This window comes from Ambystoma mexicanum, chromosome 12 (assembly GCF_040938575.1).
Source record: "Ambystoma mexicanum isolate Mex_15411 chromosome 12, UKY_AmexF1_1, whole genome shotgun sequence".
NCBI lineage: Eukaryota > Metazoa > Chordata > Amphibia > Caudata > Ambystomatidae > Ambystoma > Ambystoma mexicanum.
The window spans coordinates 1,004,602,204-1,004,621,330 of NC_090936.1; the positions used below are offsets into that span (position 1 = coordinate 1,004,602,204).

General features: G+C 46.2%; 1 protein-coding gene across 3 annotated transcripts in view; it reads left to right on the forward strand.

Moving 5' to 3' along the window:
- CCDC136 (coiled-coil domain containing 136) overlaps positions 1-11,742 on the forward strand; it is a 391,788-nt gene extending 380,046 nt beyond the window's left edge. For all 3 annotated transcript variants that reach the window (XM_069629532.1, XM_069629531.1, XM_069629533.1), the window contains one exon: positions 224-11,742. In XM_069629532.1, the coding sequence (XP_069485633.1) occupies positions 224-316 (93 nt within the window). In that variant the 3' untranslated portion in view covers positions 317-11,742. The remainder of the gene's footprint in view (positions 1-223) is intronic.
- The last annotated feature ends 7,385 nt before the right edge of the window (positions 11,743-19,127 follow it).

Consider the following 19,127-nt stretch of genomic DNA (forward strand, 5'->3'; position numbering starts at 1 on the left):
AACCAGCAGACTCTTTGGACTGGTAATCAGTTGGCTGCTGCACCTGTCGCCGTCACCAGGGACCTTGTGCACCCTCAGCCCAAAGAATGATCGAGACGCAGGAGGGTGCGTGCAAGGGGTCGGGGCATGGGGCTCTGGGGGCCTGAGTAAATAGCTCATCTGGGGAATGCAGAGTTTATTTTAGTGTGTGTCCTTACACCTGCTCTCTCCTCTCTCTCTGCAGGGTCCTTCAGGAGCGTGGAGGCCCCTGGTGGTCCTCGCCATCGCAACAGCTGTTCTCATCTTATACCCAGGCCTGAAAAAAGTGCTGGACTGAACACCGGGGGTGTGGCCTAACCCCCAAGCACTCGCATATGTTAACGGGCATTCACAGACACAAACATTAACCCATGAATGAATATGCATTGGCATACGGTCATGCGCTGACACAGGGGTTCATTGCCAGACGTACGTTCAAATACATGCTCATACAATAGTTAGCATTGGCACAAAGTCACGTATCAACCCACAGACATGCATTCACTTCCATGCATAGGCAAGGGCATGCATTACCACAAAGGCATACATCAACCCACAGACATGCATTCACTTACATGCATAGACAGGGGCATGCATTAGCACAAAGTCACGTATCAACCCACAGACATGCATTCACCTCCATGCATAGGCAAGGGCATGCACTACCACAAAGGCATGCATCAACCCACAGACATGCATTCAAGTCCATGCATAGGCAAGGGCATGCGTTACCACAAAGTCACATATCAACCCACAGACATGCATTCACTTCCATGCATAGGCAGGGGCATGCATTAGCACAAAGACATGCATTCACATGAATTCATTGGCAAAAAGACACACATTGACATACACAAGTTTTTACAACAACGCATGATACACAGGCATGCAATGACACAAAGCTGTTCATTTTATTTATTTATTTAAGACATTTAGTTGTGCTCACAACTATGAATTGACACAACCGTACACTGTCAGAAAGACATATGAAACACTTGTGTATAGGTACGTTATAAATGCCATATCATATCATACACTGGCACATGTGTGCACTGTCAGGCTTGCGTTGGGCCGAAGACTTCCATTGACTGACAGATATTCACCGACAGAAGCAGATGTACCTGACTCAGACGTGAACTGGCAGAAATGCACATGCGTGCATTCACAAATCACTCGCCACTTGCAGTGACACAAATACACGCATTGCATCACGAACATTAATTAATACACAGATATTCCACGACAGCCAGTCATTAATTGACTGGTAGGCACTGAGAAGGGCATATACACGGACAAACAAGGCATGCAGGTACAAATTAGCATGCACACATACTCATATATGTATTTCTGGCCCAACGACATGCACTGGCAGACATGGACAGATACAGGGTAGGGGTGGATTGGGCACTAGACTTGCTGCACTTGAGATTTTCTTGGGTGCTGAGGGTTTATTTGAGCTGCGAGGTGGCCGGTAGTTGTGGTGTTGCCCACACCTCATAGTAGAGTCTGGCTGTGTTTTGGTCCGGTTACCTTGCGCTTTAGACCAATAATGAGGCTTGATATTGCCTTTTACATTGGTTACCTAAGTTGTAATATCATCATTGTTGTTACTGTCCTCCCACACGTGTTTCGACCCCTCTGGAACTTTATCAAGGCTAATATGCTTAGGGCTACACCTGCAAATGTAAGTATGTTGGGGCTCAGTTTCCTGTCCCTGCCTGTTGGTTTGGCCCTTGTAGGACAGATGTGGTCGTTTCCTGCTAACCATTACTGGACCATTACTGGCCTAAAGCGCACGGTACCGGACCAAAACACAGTCCCACTTATATACAGGCATGCAATGAAAGACATGAGTTGTCGAAACACATAGACACACAAACGCAATGAGACGGGCATGCATTTCACACAGTTATGCGGGTGCACGCAATCGCAGCATGACGTCGCTCAGAGATAATACATGCATTCTTTCAAACACCCTAGCACAGACACAAACACACACACATTCCTCTTTTCTCCTTCAGGCCTGAACTTACTGCCCTTTACTGGCAAAATGGGGGGCCCCTCCAGGGACATCGCCCCCGCCAGCCATGACGCGGGAAGCTTCCTGCTGCGCTTCCACTGGCTCTTCAAAGAATTCTATGGACTTCTGCTGCTTTCAGTCTCTGCCATCCTGGAGCCTACAGCCATACGAAGAGGCCAACTCGACTTCCGCTAATTATATGTATTAATGTGGGCGCTGATCGTGCTTCTAGATGCTGGGTGCAGTGCTGATCATGCTTCTAGTCGCGGGGTGCAGTGGAGGTGGTGGAGAACGAGGAGGACCCCCCAGTCTATCCTCGAGGGCTTGCCCCTCATGCCTGCGATCCTTCACCGCGAGGATTCCGCTTCCTTCACAAGTCTGCATGCGCTGCTTCTTTGCGAGGTGCTGCGGCAAGGTCCAAAGTCAGAACTCGCAAGTGGGACCTACGTCACCTACCCCATGACGTGCCCTTGTACTTTGTAGTTTAGTCCAGCGAAGTCACGTGTAACAAGGCCGCGCGGTTACTGCGCCACGGCAGCCATTTTCTTTCACGGCGCTAACCAGAGAGGGCGAAATCGACAGAATGAGTTCCTGTCACGTGACTCATCTCTAACAGACGAATGGTTTAGAACAGGGGATTAGTACAGCAAAGGGCGTGGCCTCTATTTAGCACCGAGGCATGTACACGTGGCTTTCGACATGCATGTGGTTTGGGAAATTGGTGCTTGTTTCTTTCCAAACTGTTCCATCATTTCTGTTTTGTAGAGTGGCCTTCATACTCCTACCAAACACCCTTTTCCCCTTTCTTTATCTGACGTTTGCACCAGTGCCAAAAACGTAGCAAAAACACTTAGGGCACGTTTTGCTGCTTGAGTAATACATGGACCAAATCTATATCATCGAAAGAATTTTAAATGGAATGGAGTTGGGCATTTTTAGCGTATTGAGAAGAGACAGGGCACCTAATACCACCAACAGAATTTTTCTTTTTTTTTTTTTTACGGTTTATGCACTAGGGAACAAAAAAACACTGCTTTCAGTGTGAAATTCGGGCATTTTTTGGGGGCAATGTCTGTTTCTTTTGGTTTCATTTGAAAATCTCGCCTGCAAAATGTCGTCTGGAAGGCGATTCGTTATTCCTGACCCCTAAAACACTTTCTCCAAATATTCTAGGTCTGGTATTATTTACTATTTTAAACTCCAGGACTAGAATATTTGGAGAAAGTCTTTAATTCTGGCCAGGGTGCACATATGGGTAGATGAACCCCCTGGCAACATTTTGCTTGACGTGATTTTCACCGGATATACCTTTCTTTCGATGCCAGTCCACAAACAAAAATCAGACTTCTTCGTTTTTGGCCCTGTGGAAAACCCTTCAGGTAAAATGAATTGGGGAAAAACCTGTTTGCTCCAGTCCATCTTACACAAGCAGCACATTTGGTGCTAAGTTAATTTTCTCAATTGTCAGCACTGGCACAAATGCCAGATGACCCGTCTCAGGTCTGTATTGTGAGGCCTGGTCTTGTCTTTGTAGGGCCTCAGAGGTCAGAGTAGGCACATGTGTGTCACATACAATCATAAACGATGGCAAACAATCTGCCGTCAGTACATGGAGAAGAACTTTACACTGCATGCATGCAAGTAAGCAGCAGGGGGCAAATGCCATGTGTTTGTACGTGCCTGTGCCACCTTCATTCAGAAGTATGTCTGTACAAGTGTGTTCATGACTATTGTGGACATGCATGTGCATGTCTATGCTAGTTGCGAATGAGGGGCTTCTTGATGTTTTCTGTATACTATGAGTGATGTAAATAAGAGGTGTGCTGATGCCTTTTATGCACATGCATGTGTTTGTATATGATGGATGTAAATACAAGCTCTCTTGTATGTATATAATGCACAACTAAAAGGAGGTCTGTGTGATAATGTGTTCTGTACTTTGCTGTATAAACAGAGCTACACATGTTATGAGTGTGTTTTCATATGTGAAAGACGTGTTTTTGTAGTTGTGTGTGTGTAAGTTCATCGGGTTTGTATGTAATGCACACTGGCATTTGTGTGCTTGAGTGCATGCATTAAGGAGCTGTTTAAGTGCATAGGGTAAGACATATACATTAGGTAAGTGTGCAAATGTGTGCTTGGTGAGTGTGCAAGTGTGCATCAGGTGACCGTGCCTATGTGCTACCTTATTCGAGTGTGTTCTTGCATCAGATGAATAAGCAGATGTCTAAGATGTGTGTGCAATGGAAATAAGAGCATACCTATGTAGAACATGTTTGAATTCAGAAAGAGTAAACCTATCTGGACTCTGCAGCGCTGAGCGATGTACTCCGTACATATGGAAGTGTGTGAGTATGCTGTATGTGAGATCGCTGGAAATCCTTCTCTCGTCAAGACAAAAGAGCACCAGAAATTCCCTGATAAGTATGGCATCCCTGACCGGGCATGCAACTGCAGATATGCTGTTCCCTCAACTAGATGACAGTCATCCAAAAACCAAGCCAGTTCAAATCTAAAAAAAAGCATTTGCGAGTGCAAAAAGATCACAGTGGAGTTTTAACTAACATATACACTGTAGCCCTTGTGGCATATTTTTACACAATGAAGATGTTTAAGAATGGGGGAGGAGTTTTAAAAAAAAATACACCACTAGATCAACGCAATATTAAAATTTTTCTAAATGTACGTGGAGACAGGGAATGGATATAGTAAATTGTTTGGCATACGTTGTGCAAAAGAGTGCCTGGATTCACCATTCCAAGATGGCAGCCGATGTCCCTCAAGTTGCTATGCCTTCTGTTTTCGACAGACCACCTAGCTGATTACATTGGGTTAAATGGCACATCATGTCACCCCAGTCATGAATGGAGGAAACTAACAACAGAATAAACAGGCTGACCAAGAAAGACGCACTAGGATGCCTCATCAACAGCATTCTGACTCTGAAGCATTCAAAGCTTCAACTGACCAATGCCACATTAGATAACAAGAGAATAGATAGTACCAACCCATTCCGCACCTGAATAAATGGTTCAGACACACCTACCATCCCATACAAGACTCACTATGACATAGCTGGATACGCGCAGTACCACCACAGCGAGACGACCCATAAGGAACCAGCAACAACCCCACCCACAGGGATGCAATTCAAATGGAACCAGAAGTACCTGGACCAGGATACAGGCACCACTAACCCAACCCTCAATTTTCTGCATACTCAACCCACACAAAACTCATACAACCATTTATCTCCCAGCAATCCGCACACACTTTACCACACCGCATCAACAACACATAGAGTGCACCTACAACACACAAGGCCTCGCCTGATCCGATACTTGCACCAAAGCCCAGCACTCAGTGTATACCGAGCTGAAGCTGCCAACAGCACACCACTTTTCCCATTCTCCTACTCCCCTCCTCCTCCACTAACCCTACCTGCCCTCCTCTTGTTTACAGATCTGCCAGAGCGTTTGGGGACCAATTCCGTTGGTGACGGCGTGCTATATAAGTACCTGTAACATAACATAACATGTCTCGGCCGAGATTACGAATGTCGATGGCAAGTACTGCACCCGTATGGATTGCGTCTGTGTGTGTATGTTCTGTGCATCTATGGGGCGTGGTCCATACACATGGAAGTAAGTGTAGCAGTATTGGCTGTGTCTGAGTCTGTAATTTCTGTATGTCTATGATGCTTGCTTTATGCCCATGTACATGTTTCAGTATACCTGGTTGGCTTATTTCTGAGTGCTCATGCTCTGAAATGGTATGAGGTGTGCTAGATACACATGGATGCCTGTGAGTGCACCTGTATGGCCTGCGCTAGAGTGTCTATGAGAGTGTGTGAGTAAGCCTGTATGCGCTGTGTTTGAGTGTTTTTGCTCTATAGAACCGTGAGGTGTGGTCTGTTGCCAGAGGAGTGTGGGAGTACATGTGTATCAGCCGTAATTGAGTGGGTATGGTCTGTACATCGATGGGGTGACATCCATGCATGTGTAAGCTTGGATATTTATGGCCCGTGTTTGAGTGTTGACTTTTCGTTTGTCTGCCAGGCAACATCTGTGGACATGTAAGGGTGTAAATATTTCTGTATATCCTGTGTTTGTGTATGCTCTGTACATCTTAGGGTTGTGTTCAATGCACATGTAAGTTTGTGAGTCTCTATGCCCGTGTTGGAGGCGAGTGCGTGTGCAGCTGTGTACATAAGTGCATGCATATAAAGCAACAGCTGAAAAAGACCATTATTCCTACTTCATCTTCCTGTTCCATGGTCTATTGAAGCAAACTGCTGTAGCCTCAGCTTGGTCTCCAGCTTTTCTTCCACTTTTGTTTCCCATTGTGTGCAAATCATGTTAATCTCTTGGACCTATGTCATGCCTCCTGAACATTTCCATATGTCTCAACCCTTTGATTGCCCATGGCGTGAGAAAACAGGGGATTTGTTTTTGGCGTGTGAGAGCCCATCGAAGTGTATGTTGGGTAAGGTGCTTGTCAAGTGAGTAAACAGATTCCAAGTCTGGTGACACCCACCAAAAGCATGTCAGTTGATAGGTATGCACTTCCAAACCTGGAAGCCCTCTTTGCTGGAAATGTGTCTAGCCTGGACTCATTTCTATTTTATTGTTTAAAGTGTGGACCTAGTTCGAGAGCATCAGAGCGCTCTGTAGAGAGTGTGGGGAGACAGCATTTTGGCTGGCATCTTTTAACAGTAGCACAGTACTGTATGTGGTATGTGCGTCCATTGGAATTAGTCCTTGGTCAGGTGATGTTGAAAGAGCCATGTTTTGAGAGATTTGTGAAACTGGGCAATTGTGGGGGCATTCCGAGCAGACACTGGGATCGAGTTCCAGAGGGTGGGTGCATGACAAGAGAAGGATCGTTTGCGGGTCCTCTCTTTGCTGACGAGTTGTGATTGAAGCCGGTTGGTCGATTTGCTGTGCGAGCGAGAAGTGTGTGCCACTAGATATGCGGAGCTTAGCCGCCAGGTACACTGGTGTGCTATTCATGACTGCTTTATAGATGACACATGCAGTTTTGAACAGTATCCTGGCTTGGAGCCGAAGCCAATGTAGTTCACATAGGATGGTGGTAATTAGATCAAATTTTCATGCTCCATTAATAAGACCTGATGCAGCATGGTGGACTGCTTTTAGGGGAGCCAAGTGAGCAGCTGGGAGCCGTGTCAGGCAGCATTTCCTCCATCGATGTGCAAGACCACAACGGTTGCATTAAGGTCTGGAAGTCCTGCGGCGGGATGAAGGCATTGATTTTTTGAAGGGTAGAGATTCTGAGCTAGGCAATTTGGACCTTCTTGGTTACGTGTTTCTGGAAGGACAGCTTGCTGTCAATGGTGAAGTCTAAGGATTTTGCTGAGTATGAGAGTTGTGGATCAAATCCTTCAAGGTGCATATCATTGAGCCATTGTTGGACAAGTTGTTTTTTTGCAGGCAAAGCAATGAGGATGAACTCAGTCTTGGATGCATTTAGTTTGAGGGAGGCAGTCGACATCCAGGACTGGATGATGGCTAGGTAATCGCAGAGACAAATGATGTCCTTTGCGCTATTTACTCTCATTTACAACTGCGCATTGTCTGCACATTGTTGGTTGGCTGTATTGGGATCTATGAGGAGAGTGCCCATAGGATCAATGTAAAGGTCAAAAAGGATTGGTTAGAGTATAGAGCTTTGGGGGATTCCGTAGGAGACCTTGAGTCGGTTGGAACGCAATAAGCTCATCTAGACAGCCTGGTGTTTGCCTGAGAGGTAGGAGGTAAACCAATTCAGGAAAGTGGCAGAGAATCCCAACCTTTTACCAAGAAGGGAGAGAAGGATGTGATGGTCGACAATGTCGAAACAGCCGAGAGGTCCAGGAGGACGAAGAGGCATGAGCCGCCCTTATCCATAATTTGGAGAGCATCATCCACCACCTGAATGGTGGCTGTCTGGATGCTACACTTTGGGCGCAACCCTGACTGATAGAAATTTTGGAGGTGGAGTTTCGATTCTGGTGAGTAGCTGTGCAGCAAATACTTTTCCCAAGATTTTGCCACTAAACGGGAGGTTCGTAATGGGCCTGTAGTTGGCCAGGTCATCTGGCTCGAGGGGTGTTTTTTTCAAAAGAGGTTGTATTTGTTTATTTATTTAGTTGTTTGTAAGACGTGCAGAACATGTACGCACCAAGGCGCTGGATGAGACCAGTTTTGAGGTGTCAGAGAATGATCCTTCTGCGAGGGAGGCATTGGTGAGGCTGAAGAGCGCATTGAGCGCATGGCCCGTCAATTGTTTAATGATGGAGGCCGTAATTATATCGTCAGAGTAAGAAGTAGGTTTGAGGGAATCATTTTTAGATGATCCAGGGGGAAGAGAGTACAGAATTCGGTCCAGAGGGGAAGTGTGCGTGACAGGGTGCAGGGGATGCTAATGCTGTGAGTGGTTGATTTGATGGTCTCTCGGCTATTGTCTATTTTTTCAATAAAAATGTGTTGATTCTGTCGCATTTCTCCTGAGTTGCTGGTACCTCAGGGTTGGGTGAGGGTTTGGGACAATGCTTTACTACTTCAAAGAGGGCCTTGCTCCTGCTAGAGGCTGCTGCAAGGGTGGTGGAGTAGTAAGAAGCTGTGGCCTCAGTAACTAGAATCCTATGGTTTGCGTGCAGAGATTTGAGGTTGTGAGGTGACTATCTGGGCACCATGAAATGACAAGGGTGTGCTAGAGTCTGGTGGCAGGCCTTTAGACTTGGGAACACGGCACAGAATGCGTGTCTCTAATCCGCCCATGATCCTGTCCTGTTTCCTCTAGCAAAACACCTGTACATCCAACATATTTACACTCCCAGAAACCAGTCATTAGTGAAATGAACTAACATCACTTGTTGTGCCCTAGCACCAGAGGTGGACGGAATTACCACCAGCAGAGCAAAATTCACCTTGTAGTTCACATTCACCTTGTTTTGCACTAAATATTGGTTTCTACGTGCCAAAACCACTGACGTGAAATCTGAGACATCGACACACACTTCATGTACCCATGCAAGTATGTTATAATTTTGTGGACTTCACGGGATTAAGGTGTATAAACTTGGCTGGGTTTCTCCTGTATGGCAGGAATCCGGATGATAAAGAAATAGAGAAGCAGATGGCGGAAGGTGAATTTCCCACTAATTCCACCAACCAGATATTTTCTGGTGCAATTTCACCCAGCCTCCCTGCTGTATCGCTTCCCACTCTGTGGTGGCAACTGCATTTCACGAGGGAGAACGTGGGCATCAGTGCTCAGGGGCATATTGTGGGAGTGGAGCTCACCATCTGCCCTCTCTGTTGTGGGGGGTGGTCTTTGCAGCTTTAAGGTGACAGACATGGACATAGTTGATTATTTTTCCAGTTAAGTCAATGAAGAATGTATTTGTAGTGGCATCAACACGTTTTCAGGAATATGAATAAGTGGCCTGGCGCGATGTGCCCCTACCTCCAGTTCCATTAACCCAGCAGAGAATCAAGCTTCCTTCTCAAAGCATGATCCACCCTGCACCCTGTTCACATGCAAATAAGAGATCCTGTGAGATCTGTGCAACTTATTTAACCAGCACCGCCCCCCTGATGCATGCTGTGAGTGAATGTGGCTCTGTGTGATATATATGCCATGTTAACTTGCATTCGTATAGCACTCATCTGTTGTCCATCTTGATTCCTATTTGTGTGAGCTGAACCGGACACATAGTAGGCTGGTGTCTAGTTGTGTGGGTACCAGAATGTGTGGCTGGATTGGCTCCTAAGCGTGATGTACTAGGCAGTCTGTTTGAGGGCAGGATTTGTTGCTGTACTTCGGACGCCGCGACTATGCATTACCAAGGGTAGCTATCACATAAGCACCTAATAGATTAAGCATAGCAGTTACTGTCGGTGCTGCCTGGTGGTGTGCAATGTCGCTGGCTGGTTTGGCTGACAACATCTCTATGTGGCTGCACCCAGTGATTGATGGAAGGTAGTCTGTGGGGAGAAGAAGAGGTGGTAGTCAAGATGTAAGGGTCTTCCAGAAAGTGAGTTGGTCTTCTGGATTGCAGATCCAATATGCAAGAGGATTCTAGAGCTGGCCCGTTTGGTTTGAGAAGGAAGAACCACACAGGCAGGATTTAAAGAACCTGGAGTGGAGATTTTGAGTGAAGATCATGCCTTGGTCAGTTGAAACAGGCCTTGATTTGCAGGATCTTTGGACCGATGCTTTGGAGTACCCACTATGTAAAGCATGAGACCTTGACGGAGATGCTGAAAGTGGCGGGTGGATGATGTGGCGCATTCAGAGCTGGCGAGCTTAATCTCAGTCATACAGATGCCGGCGAGCTTGATCTCAGTCATACAGATGCCGGCGAGCTTGAGATCAGTGATACAGATGCCGGCGAGCTTCATCTCAGCCACACAGATGGACGAGGAATCTGGCAACAAAGCTACCGTCATGCAGATGATTGGAGAGAAGGTATTGTGCAGAGACTAGGCTGACAAAAGAGAATAAGTGGCAAGATGGCATGACCTCAACGTGGGGAGCCTGGGTAGGTAGAAGCTTCGGGGGAGGTGGGATTTTACTACTGTTTTAATTTGAAGAGATAATGAGCCATTCAAGTCAATGAAGACTCTGCGGTTCATGACTTGCTTGGCTTGGGTTGAACACCCTGCTCAGCCGGCCGCATGCCCAAGGCGTGTGGCGCTTGTCGATTGAGATTGTATGTGCATGTTAGCGTTGAGCTTGCTTGAGCATGTGAATGCCACTGTGTAGTGTGTGTTGTGTCTCTGACTGGTGTATATGTTGTGTCTGTACTTGAGAGTTTCTGTATGTTAGCGTGGGTCTTTGTATGGTATGTCTGAAAAAGTGGGTTGAATGGTTCTGTGTGTAGTGCGTGTACACATGTTTTGGTATTTCATTTCTCTGTGTGGCGGAGCGTGCTTCTCTTGTGAGGAGTGTCTGTCCGCCGGTGTGCAGGTGCTTGCACATCTGTGAGATGGGTGTGAATGGGAATAGACATGTCAAAGCCTGTGTGCACATGTAGCTGCACTTGGAGTTCCATTACATGGCACTGTTATGAATTGAAAACAGAAGAATTCTTTACTAATAATTCAAATGTTCCGGGACATTGTGTGAGTTGGTTGAAGCGCAGTAATTTACTGCACTTGGCATTAGGAGGTCTGACCCGCCTGCAACCCCACCCGCCGCCCCATGATTGCCCTGCCATGATGAGCTGAGCAGAAGGTGTCATTTCTTAAATAGAACGAGTTCCTTGTAACGCTGGATGAAGTCCTGTGTTAGCATTCTGCAACACGCGGCCCTCCAGATGTTTTGCACTACAATTCCCATGATCCCTCACCATTGGATAGGAAGGGTGGCATAAATGTATCTGTAATCCTAAATATCAGAGGAGCAAATGGTTTCTGACCCCTCACCTATATGTATCATTTGGTTTTTGATTTGCTATTCTGTCCTTATATTTTCCTTTACTGGACTCTATACCAAGTGGACGACCCTGGTTACAGCACCGCTACAAACTCCTGGTGATATAACCATCGGACAATCATACAGTCGCGACTGCTAACCGACCATAGAACTATCATCTCTACGAAGTTCGTCTGACGGGCAAGGTTTCTGAAGAAGACCGAAGAAGTCATGTAGCGCTCAACAGAACAACTATATAACAAAATAAATGCTAAAACCCACTGACCTGCTCTTGCAACCTCTATTACATCTATGCAGTTTCTGAGCATTTACTGATCTGTGCATGCAGTTTGTCGACCTTCAGTTGTCTACTCTTGCAAGGTGTCAGCATTCTGTACACTAGTTTTGCACTCTTTCAGAAAGGGGTTGTCTGCTTTTGCAATGGGTCAGAATGTTGTTGTTTACAGTTGCAGTGTATCAGCATTTAAGTCAATAGGCTTGCATCCCGTCTGCATTTGGTTTTCTATTATTGTAGGGCGTCAGCATTTGATTGTCTACCCTTGCGCTGTGCCAGCATTATAGTGTGTCAAGCATTCAGGTCTATACACTTGCAGCGTTGAGCACGTGGTAGCTGATCAGGCAGTGTGTCAGTGTTCTTCCAAGTTTTCTTTGTGTATTTTTGCCCTGTGTCAGCATATAATTGTCTATTCTTGCAGTGTCAGCATTTGGTGGTCTACTCTAGCAATATGTCAGCATTTGGTAGTCCACCCTTGCGGGTTTGTCAGCATTCAATTGCTTGCTCTTGCACTCGGTCAGCATTCAGTTGTATACTCTTGCAATGGGTCGACATAGTGGGAATCATTGACAGAGGCGGCGTTGTGTTACTGTCACTATTAGATCTTCTGCCGCCTTTGATTTGGTTGATTATGCTCTTCTGGCAGATAGACTGATCAAGATCAGTAGGTGCTGTGGATCCGCCGCCAGTTGGTTTAGATCTTTCCTTGGTCCAATGATGGCAAAGGAGGCTAAGGACAATGCACAGTCGCAAACAGCACCTCTTACCTGCAGAGTTCCACAGGGCTTGTGCCTTTTGCCCTTATTGTTTAATGTATACTCCAGACCACTGTGTATGGGTGTAAAATTCGCAAACTACGTGGATGACACCCAGATTGTGTTCAAGCTACCAGGATCCTACATTAAAGACTCAGAAAGGGTAAATTAAGTTTTCAATGCCATACAATCTTGGATGGCTGTGAACTCATTGGCCCTGAAAAGTTAAAAAAAACGCTGCTTATTCTGGGAACTGGCTCCAAGTTATAAAAAACTGGATCCCCATTATAGTAGGTTCACAATGTTTGTTAACAACATACAAGTCTCTGAATTTGTAAAAACAATGGGGGTCTTTTTTACTGTCAATTATCTTTTAAAAAGCGTGTAACATATCTAAATTCTTCTTAGCTTATTTATTTAATTATAACTTGTGCTTAATACCTGAGTTTGGTTTCTAAGTGCAGGTTCAGGATTCAAACCTCTATTGCTCTGCGCGGTCTTGCTTCCAAGACCAGCACGTTGCCTCTGTGCTATCCCTCTTTCACACTTGCCATGGCAAATTCGTCCGTATCTTTCAGAGACTAACAGGGCCTTGATAGCAGCTGCCATCATAAAAACTAAATTGGACTATTGTAATAGTCTTCTTGTAGGTACTCCCCAAGCCAACATAAAACGAATGCAGGTAACTCAAAATGGAGCAGTTCGTGCAGTTTGCGGGATTGGACGTCAGTCTCAAGTATCCCATGCTCGTCGAAGAATGCACTGGCTTCTCGTCAGTCAAGGACTTAAATTTAAAGGAGCTGTCATGGTGTACAAATGCCTGGCCGGTGATGTCCTGGTTGTCTTTGCACACGGGTAAAGAAGCTGCCTAAAAGACGCACTTTATGTTCCAACAAAGATGCTTTATTGTGTCAACCTCGTGACTCTCATAAGAAAATAGGGGGCTCTAGTTTTCATGCCTGGGCTTCTGCTCTCTGGAACGATCTCCTATCTGAGCTTAGAAGAAGTGCTACAATAGCACAATTTAAGAAATGTCTAAAAACTATTATATCTGCTAAAGGAGAAGGTTGATTCAATACCTCATGAAAGCAGCTTCTTTGTTGTTCTTTGTTGTCATGTCATGTGAGCGCCCTGAAGCCTTCAGGCTAGTGGCACAATATAACAAACCTATAGATAGATAAATTGATCAGCATTTGGTTCTCTACTCTTGGGGCATGCCAGCATTTGATTGTCTAAACTTGAAAGCTGTCAGCATTTGGTTCTCTTGGAGCGTGCCAGCATTTGATTGTCTAAACTTGAAAGCTGTCAGCATTTGGTTCTCTTCTCTTGGAACGTGCCAGCATTTGGTTCTGTACTCTTGGAGCATGTCAGCATTTGATTCTCTAAACTTGAAAGCTGCCAGCATTTGGTTCTCTAGTCTAAATTTTATTAGCATTTGGTTCCAAACCCATGAACTGATTGCAGAAAGTACTAGAAAGCACCATCATGGGCTGACACCTGTTCTTTGCAGCGCTGTGAGTGGTCCCGTTTCTCCTTTGTTGGTATGCCCTGAGCATTTCTACAGTCACCACATGCATGTAAACTATTATAAGCTCCACCCCCCACCTTTCATCCACTGGCATGCCATCTCAGCCCTTGTCTAAACCCTGCTCCACTTACCCTCCCTCTGCTCCCATTACCTTATCTACTCCTACACAGACCAAGGTCTGGATTCCCAGGGCTGGGCATAATTCGCCACCTCTTGGAGAAGCCTATGCACTTTAAGATCACTACAGTGGAGAGTGGTGCAATAGGAAAAAAAGATATACCACAATATAACTATGGAAGGGGTCAGTTGTTGGCTCTCTACTCTTCCAGTGTCTCAGCGTTGGATATCTACATGTGCAGAGGGTATTTCCTTGTCTACTCTTGCAGCATCTCAGCATTGCATGTCTACACATGCAGAGGGTATTTCCTTGTCTACTCTTCCAGTTTCTCAGCATTGGATGTGTACACGTGCGGAGGGTATTGCCTTGTCTGCTCTAGTAGTGTCTCAGCATTGGATGTCTACACATGCAGAGGGTATTTCCTAGTCTGCTCTTGCAGTGTCTGAGCATTGCATGTGTACATGTGCAGAGGGTATTTCCTTGTCTACTCTTCCAGTTTCTCAGCATTGGATGTGTACACGTGCGGAGGGTATTGCCTTGTCTGCTCTAGTAGTGTCTCAGCATTGGATGTCTACACATGCAGAGGGTATTTCCGTGTCTGCTCTAGCAGTGTCTCAGCATTGGATGTCGACATGTGCATAGGGTATTTCCTTGTCTGCTCTTGCAGTGTCTCAGCATTGCATGTCTACACGTGCAGAGGGTATTTCCTTGCCTACTCTTCCAGTGTCTCAGCATTGGATGTGTACATGTGCGGAGGGTTTTGCCTTGTCTCAGCATTGCATGTGTAGATGTGCAGAGGGTATTTCCTTGTCTGCTCTAGCAGTGTCTCAGCATTGGATGTCTACATGTGCAGAGGGTATTTCCTTGTCTACTCTTGCAGCGTCTCAGCATTGCATGTCTACACGTGCAGAGGGTATTGCCTTGTCTTAGCATTGCATGTGTACATGTGCAGAGGGTATTTCCTTGTCTGTCCTTGCAGTGTCACAGCATTGCATGTGCACATGTGCAGAGGGTATTTCCTTGTCTGCTCTTGCAGTGTCTCAGCATTGCATGTGTACACGTGCAGAGGGTATTTCCTTGTCTTAGCATTGCATGTGTACACGTGCAGAGGGTATTTACTTGTCTGCCCTTGCAGTGTCTCAGCATTGCATGTGCACATGTGCAGAGGGTATTTCATTGTCTACTCCTCCAGTGTCTCAGCATTGGATGTGTACACATGCAGAGGGTATTTCCTTGTCTGCTCTTGCAAGGTGTCAGCATTGGATGTCTACACGTGCAGAGGGTATTTCATGGTCTGCTCTTGCAATGTCTGAGCATTGATATGATATTATATGATAGGTTATTTATAACACGCTTAATTCCCAGAGGTTTCTAAGCGCAGACCCGGGGATCAAAACCTATGTTGCTCAGTGTCGTCTTCCTTCCTAGGCGAGCACGTTGCCCCTGAGCTATTCTCCCATGTTTACACGTGCAGAGGGTATTTCCTTTTCTGCTCTTGCAGTGTCTGAGCATTGCATGTCTACACATGCAGAGGGTATTATCTTGTCTGCTCTTGCAAGGTGTCAGCATTGGATGTCTACACGTGCAGAGGGTGTTTCCTTGTCTGCTCTTACAGTGTCTCAGCATTTTATGTCTACACGTGCCGAGGGTATTTCCTTGTCTGCTCTTGCAGTGTCTCAGCATTGCATGTGCACATGTGCAGAGAGTATTTCCTTGTCTACTCTCGCAGCGTCTCAGCATTGCATGTCTACATGTGCAGAGGGTATTGCCTTGTCTTAGCATTGCATGTGTACATGTGCAGAGAGTATTTCCTTGTCTGTTCTTGCAGTGTCACAGCATTGCATGTGCACATGTGCAGAGGGTATTTCCTTGTCTGCTCTTGCAGTGTCTCAGCATTGCATGTGTACGCGTGCAGAGGGTATTTCCTTGTCTTAGCATTGCATGCCTACCTTTGCAGAGGGTGTTTCCTTGTCTTCCCTTGCAGTGTCTCAGCATTGCATGTGCACATGTGCAGAGGGTATTTCCTTGTCTGCTCTTGCAGTGTCTCAGCATTACATGTGCACATGTGCAGAGGGCATTCCCTTATCTACGCTTCCAGTGTCTCAGCATTGGATGTGTACACATGCAGAGGGTATTTCCTTGTCTGCTCTTCCAGTGTCTCAGCATTGCATGTGTACACGTGCAGAGGGTATTTCCTTGTCTGCTCTTGTAGTGTCTGAGCATTGGATGTGTACACGTGCAGAGGGTATTTCCTTGTCTGCTCTAGCAGTGTCTCAGCATTGGATGTCGACATGTGCAGAGGGTATTTCCTTGTCTGCTCTTGCAGTGTCTCAGCATTGCATGTCTACACGTGCAGAGGGTATTTCCTTGCCTACTCTTCCAGTGTCTCAGCATTGGATGTGTACATGAGCGGAGGGTATTGCCTTGTCTCAGCATTGCATGTGTAGATGTGCAGAGGGTATTTCCTTGTCTGCTCTTGCAGCATCTCAGCATTGCATGTCTAAACGTGCAGAGGGTATTTCCTTGTCTACTCTTCCAGTGTCTCAGCATTGGATGTGTACACGTGCAGAGGGTATTTCCTTGTCTGCTCTTGTAGTGTCTGAGCATTGGATGTGTACACGTGCAGAGGGTATTTCCTTGTCTGCTCTAGCAGTGTCTCAGCATTGGATGTCGACATGTGCAGAGGGTATTTCCTTGTCTGCTCTTGCAGTGTCTCAGCATTGCATGTCTACACGTGCAGAGGGTATTTCCTTGCCTACTCTTCCAGTGTCTCAGCATTGGATGTGTACATGAGCGGAGGGTATTGCCTTGTCTCAGCATTGCATGTGTAGATGTGCAGAGGGTATTTCCTTGTCTGCTCTAGCAGTGTCCCAGCATCGGATGTCTACATGTGCAGAGGGTATTTCCTTGTCTACTCTTGCAGCGTCTCAGCATTGCATGTCTACACGCGCAGAGGGTATTGCCTTGTCTTAGCATTGCATGTGTACATGTGCAGAGGGTATTTCCTTGTCTGTCCTTGCAGTGTCACAGCATTGCATGTGCACATGTGCAGAGGGTATTTCCTTGTCTGCTCTTGCAGTGTCTCAGCATTGCATGTGTACGCGTGCAGAGGGTATTTCCTTGTCTTAGCATTGCATGTGTACACCTGCAGAGGGTATTTACTTGTCTGCCCTTGCAGTGTCTCAGCATTGCATGTGCACATGTGCAGAGGGTATTTCATTGTCTACTCCTCCAGTGTCTCAGCATTGGATGTGTACACATGCCGAGGGTATTTCCTTGTCTGCTCTTGCAAGGTGTCAGCATTGGATGTCTACACGTGCAGAGGGTATTTCACGGTCTGCTCTTGCAATGTCTGAGCATTGATATGATATTATATGATAGGTTATTTATAACACGCTTAATACCCAGAGGTTTCTAAGCGCAGACCCGGGGATCAAAACCTATGTTGCTCAGTGTCGTCTTCCTTCCTAGGCGAGCACGTTGCCCCTGAGCTATTCTCCCATGTCTACACATGCAGAGGGTATTATCTTGTCTGCTCTTGCAAGGTGTCAGCATTGGATGTCTACACATGCAGAGGGTGTTTCCTTGTCTGCTCTTACAGTGTCTCAACATTTCATTTCTACACGTGCCAAGGGTATTTCCTTGTCTGCTCTTGCAGTGTCTCAGCATTGCATGTGCACATGTGCAGAGAGTATTTCCTTGTCTACTCTCGCAGCGTCTCAGCATTGCATGTCTACACGTCCAGAGGGTATTGCCTTGTCTTAGCATTGCATGTGTACATGTGCAGAGGGTATTTCCATGTCTGTTCTTGCAGTGTCACAGCATTGCATGTGCACATGTGCAGAGGGTATTTCCTTGTCTGCTCTTGCAGTGTCTCAGCATTGCATGTGTACGCGTGCAGAGGGTATTTCCTTGTCTTAGCATTGCATGCCTACCTTTGCAGAGGGTGTTTCCTTGTCTTCCCTTGCAGTGTCTCAGCATTGCATGTGCACATGTGCAGAGGGTATTTCCTTGTCTGCTCTTGCAGTGTCTCAGCATTACATGTGCACATGTGCAGAGGGCATTTCCTTATCTACGCTTCCAGTGTCTCAGCATTGGATGTGTACACATACAGAGGGTATTTCCTTGTCTGCTCTTCCAGTGTCTCAGCATTGCATGTGCACATGTGCAGAGAGTATTTCCTTGTCTACTCTTGCAGCGTCTCAGCATTGCATGTCTAAACGTGCAGAGGGTATTTCCTTGTCTACTCTTCCAGTGTCTCAGCATTTGATGTGTACATGTGCGGAGGGTATTGCCTTGTCTCAGCATTGCATGTGTAGATGTGCAGAGGGTAAATACTTGTCTGCTCTAGCAGTGTCTCAGTATTGGATGTCTACATGTGCAGAGGGTATTTCCTTGTCTACTCTTACAGCGTCTCAGCATTGCATGTCTACACGTGCAGAGGGTATTGCCTTGTATTAGCATTGCATGTATACATGTGCAGAGGGTATTTCCTTGTCTGTCCTTGCAGTGTCACAGCATTGCATGTGCACATGTGCAGAGGGTATTTCCTTGTCTGCTCTTGCAGTGTCTCAGCATTGCATGTGTACGCGTGCAGAGGGTATTTCCTTGTCTTAGCATTGCATGTGTACACGTGCAGAGGGTATTTACTTGTCTGCCCTTGCAGTGTCTCAGCATTGCATGTGCACATGTGCAGAAGGTATTTCATTGTCTACTCCTCCAGTGTCTCAGCATTGGATGTGTACACATGCAGAGGGTATTTCCTTGTCTGCTCTTGCAGTGTCTCAGCATTGCATGTGCACATGTGCAGAGAGTATTTCCTTGTCTACTCTCGCATCCTCTCAGCATTGCATGTCTACACGTGCAGAGGGTATTGCCTTGTCTTAGCATTGCATGTGTACATGTGCAGAGGGTATTTCCTTGTCTGCTCTTGCAGTGTCTCAGCATTGCATGTGTACGCGTGCAGAGGG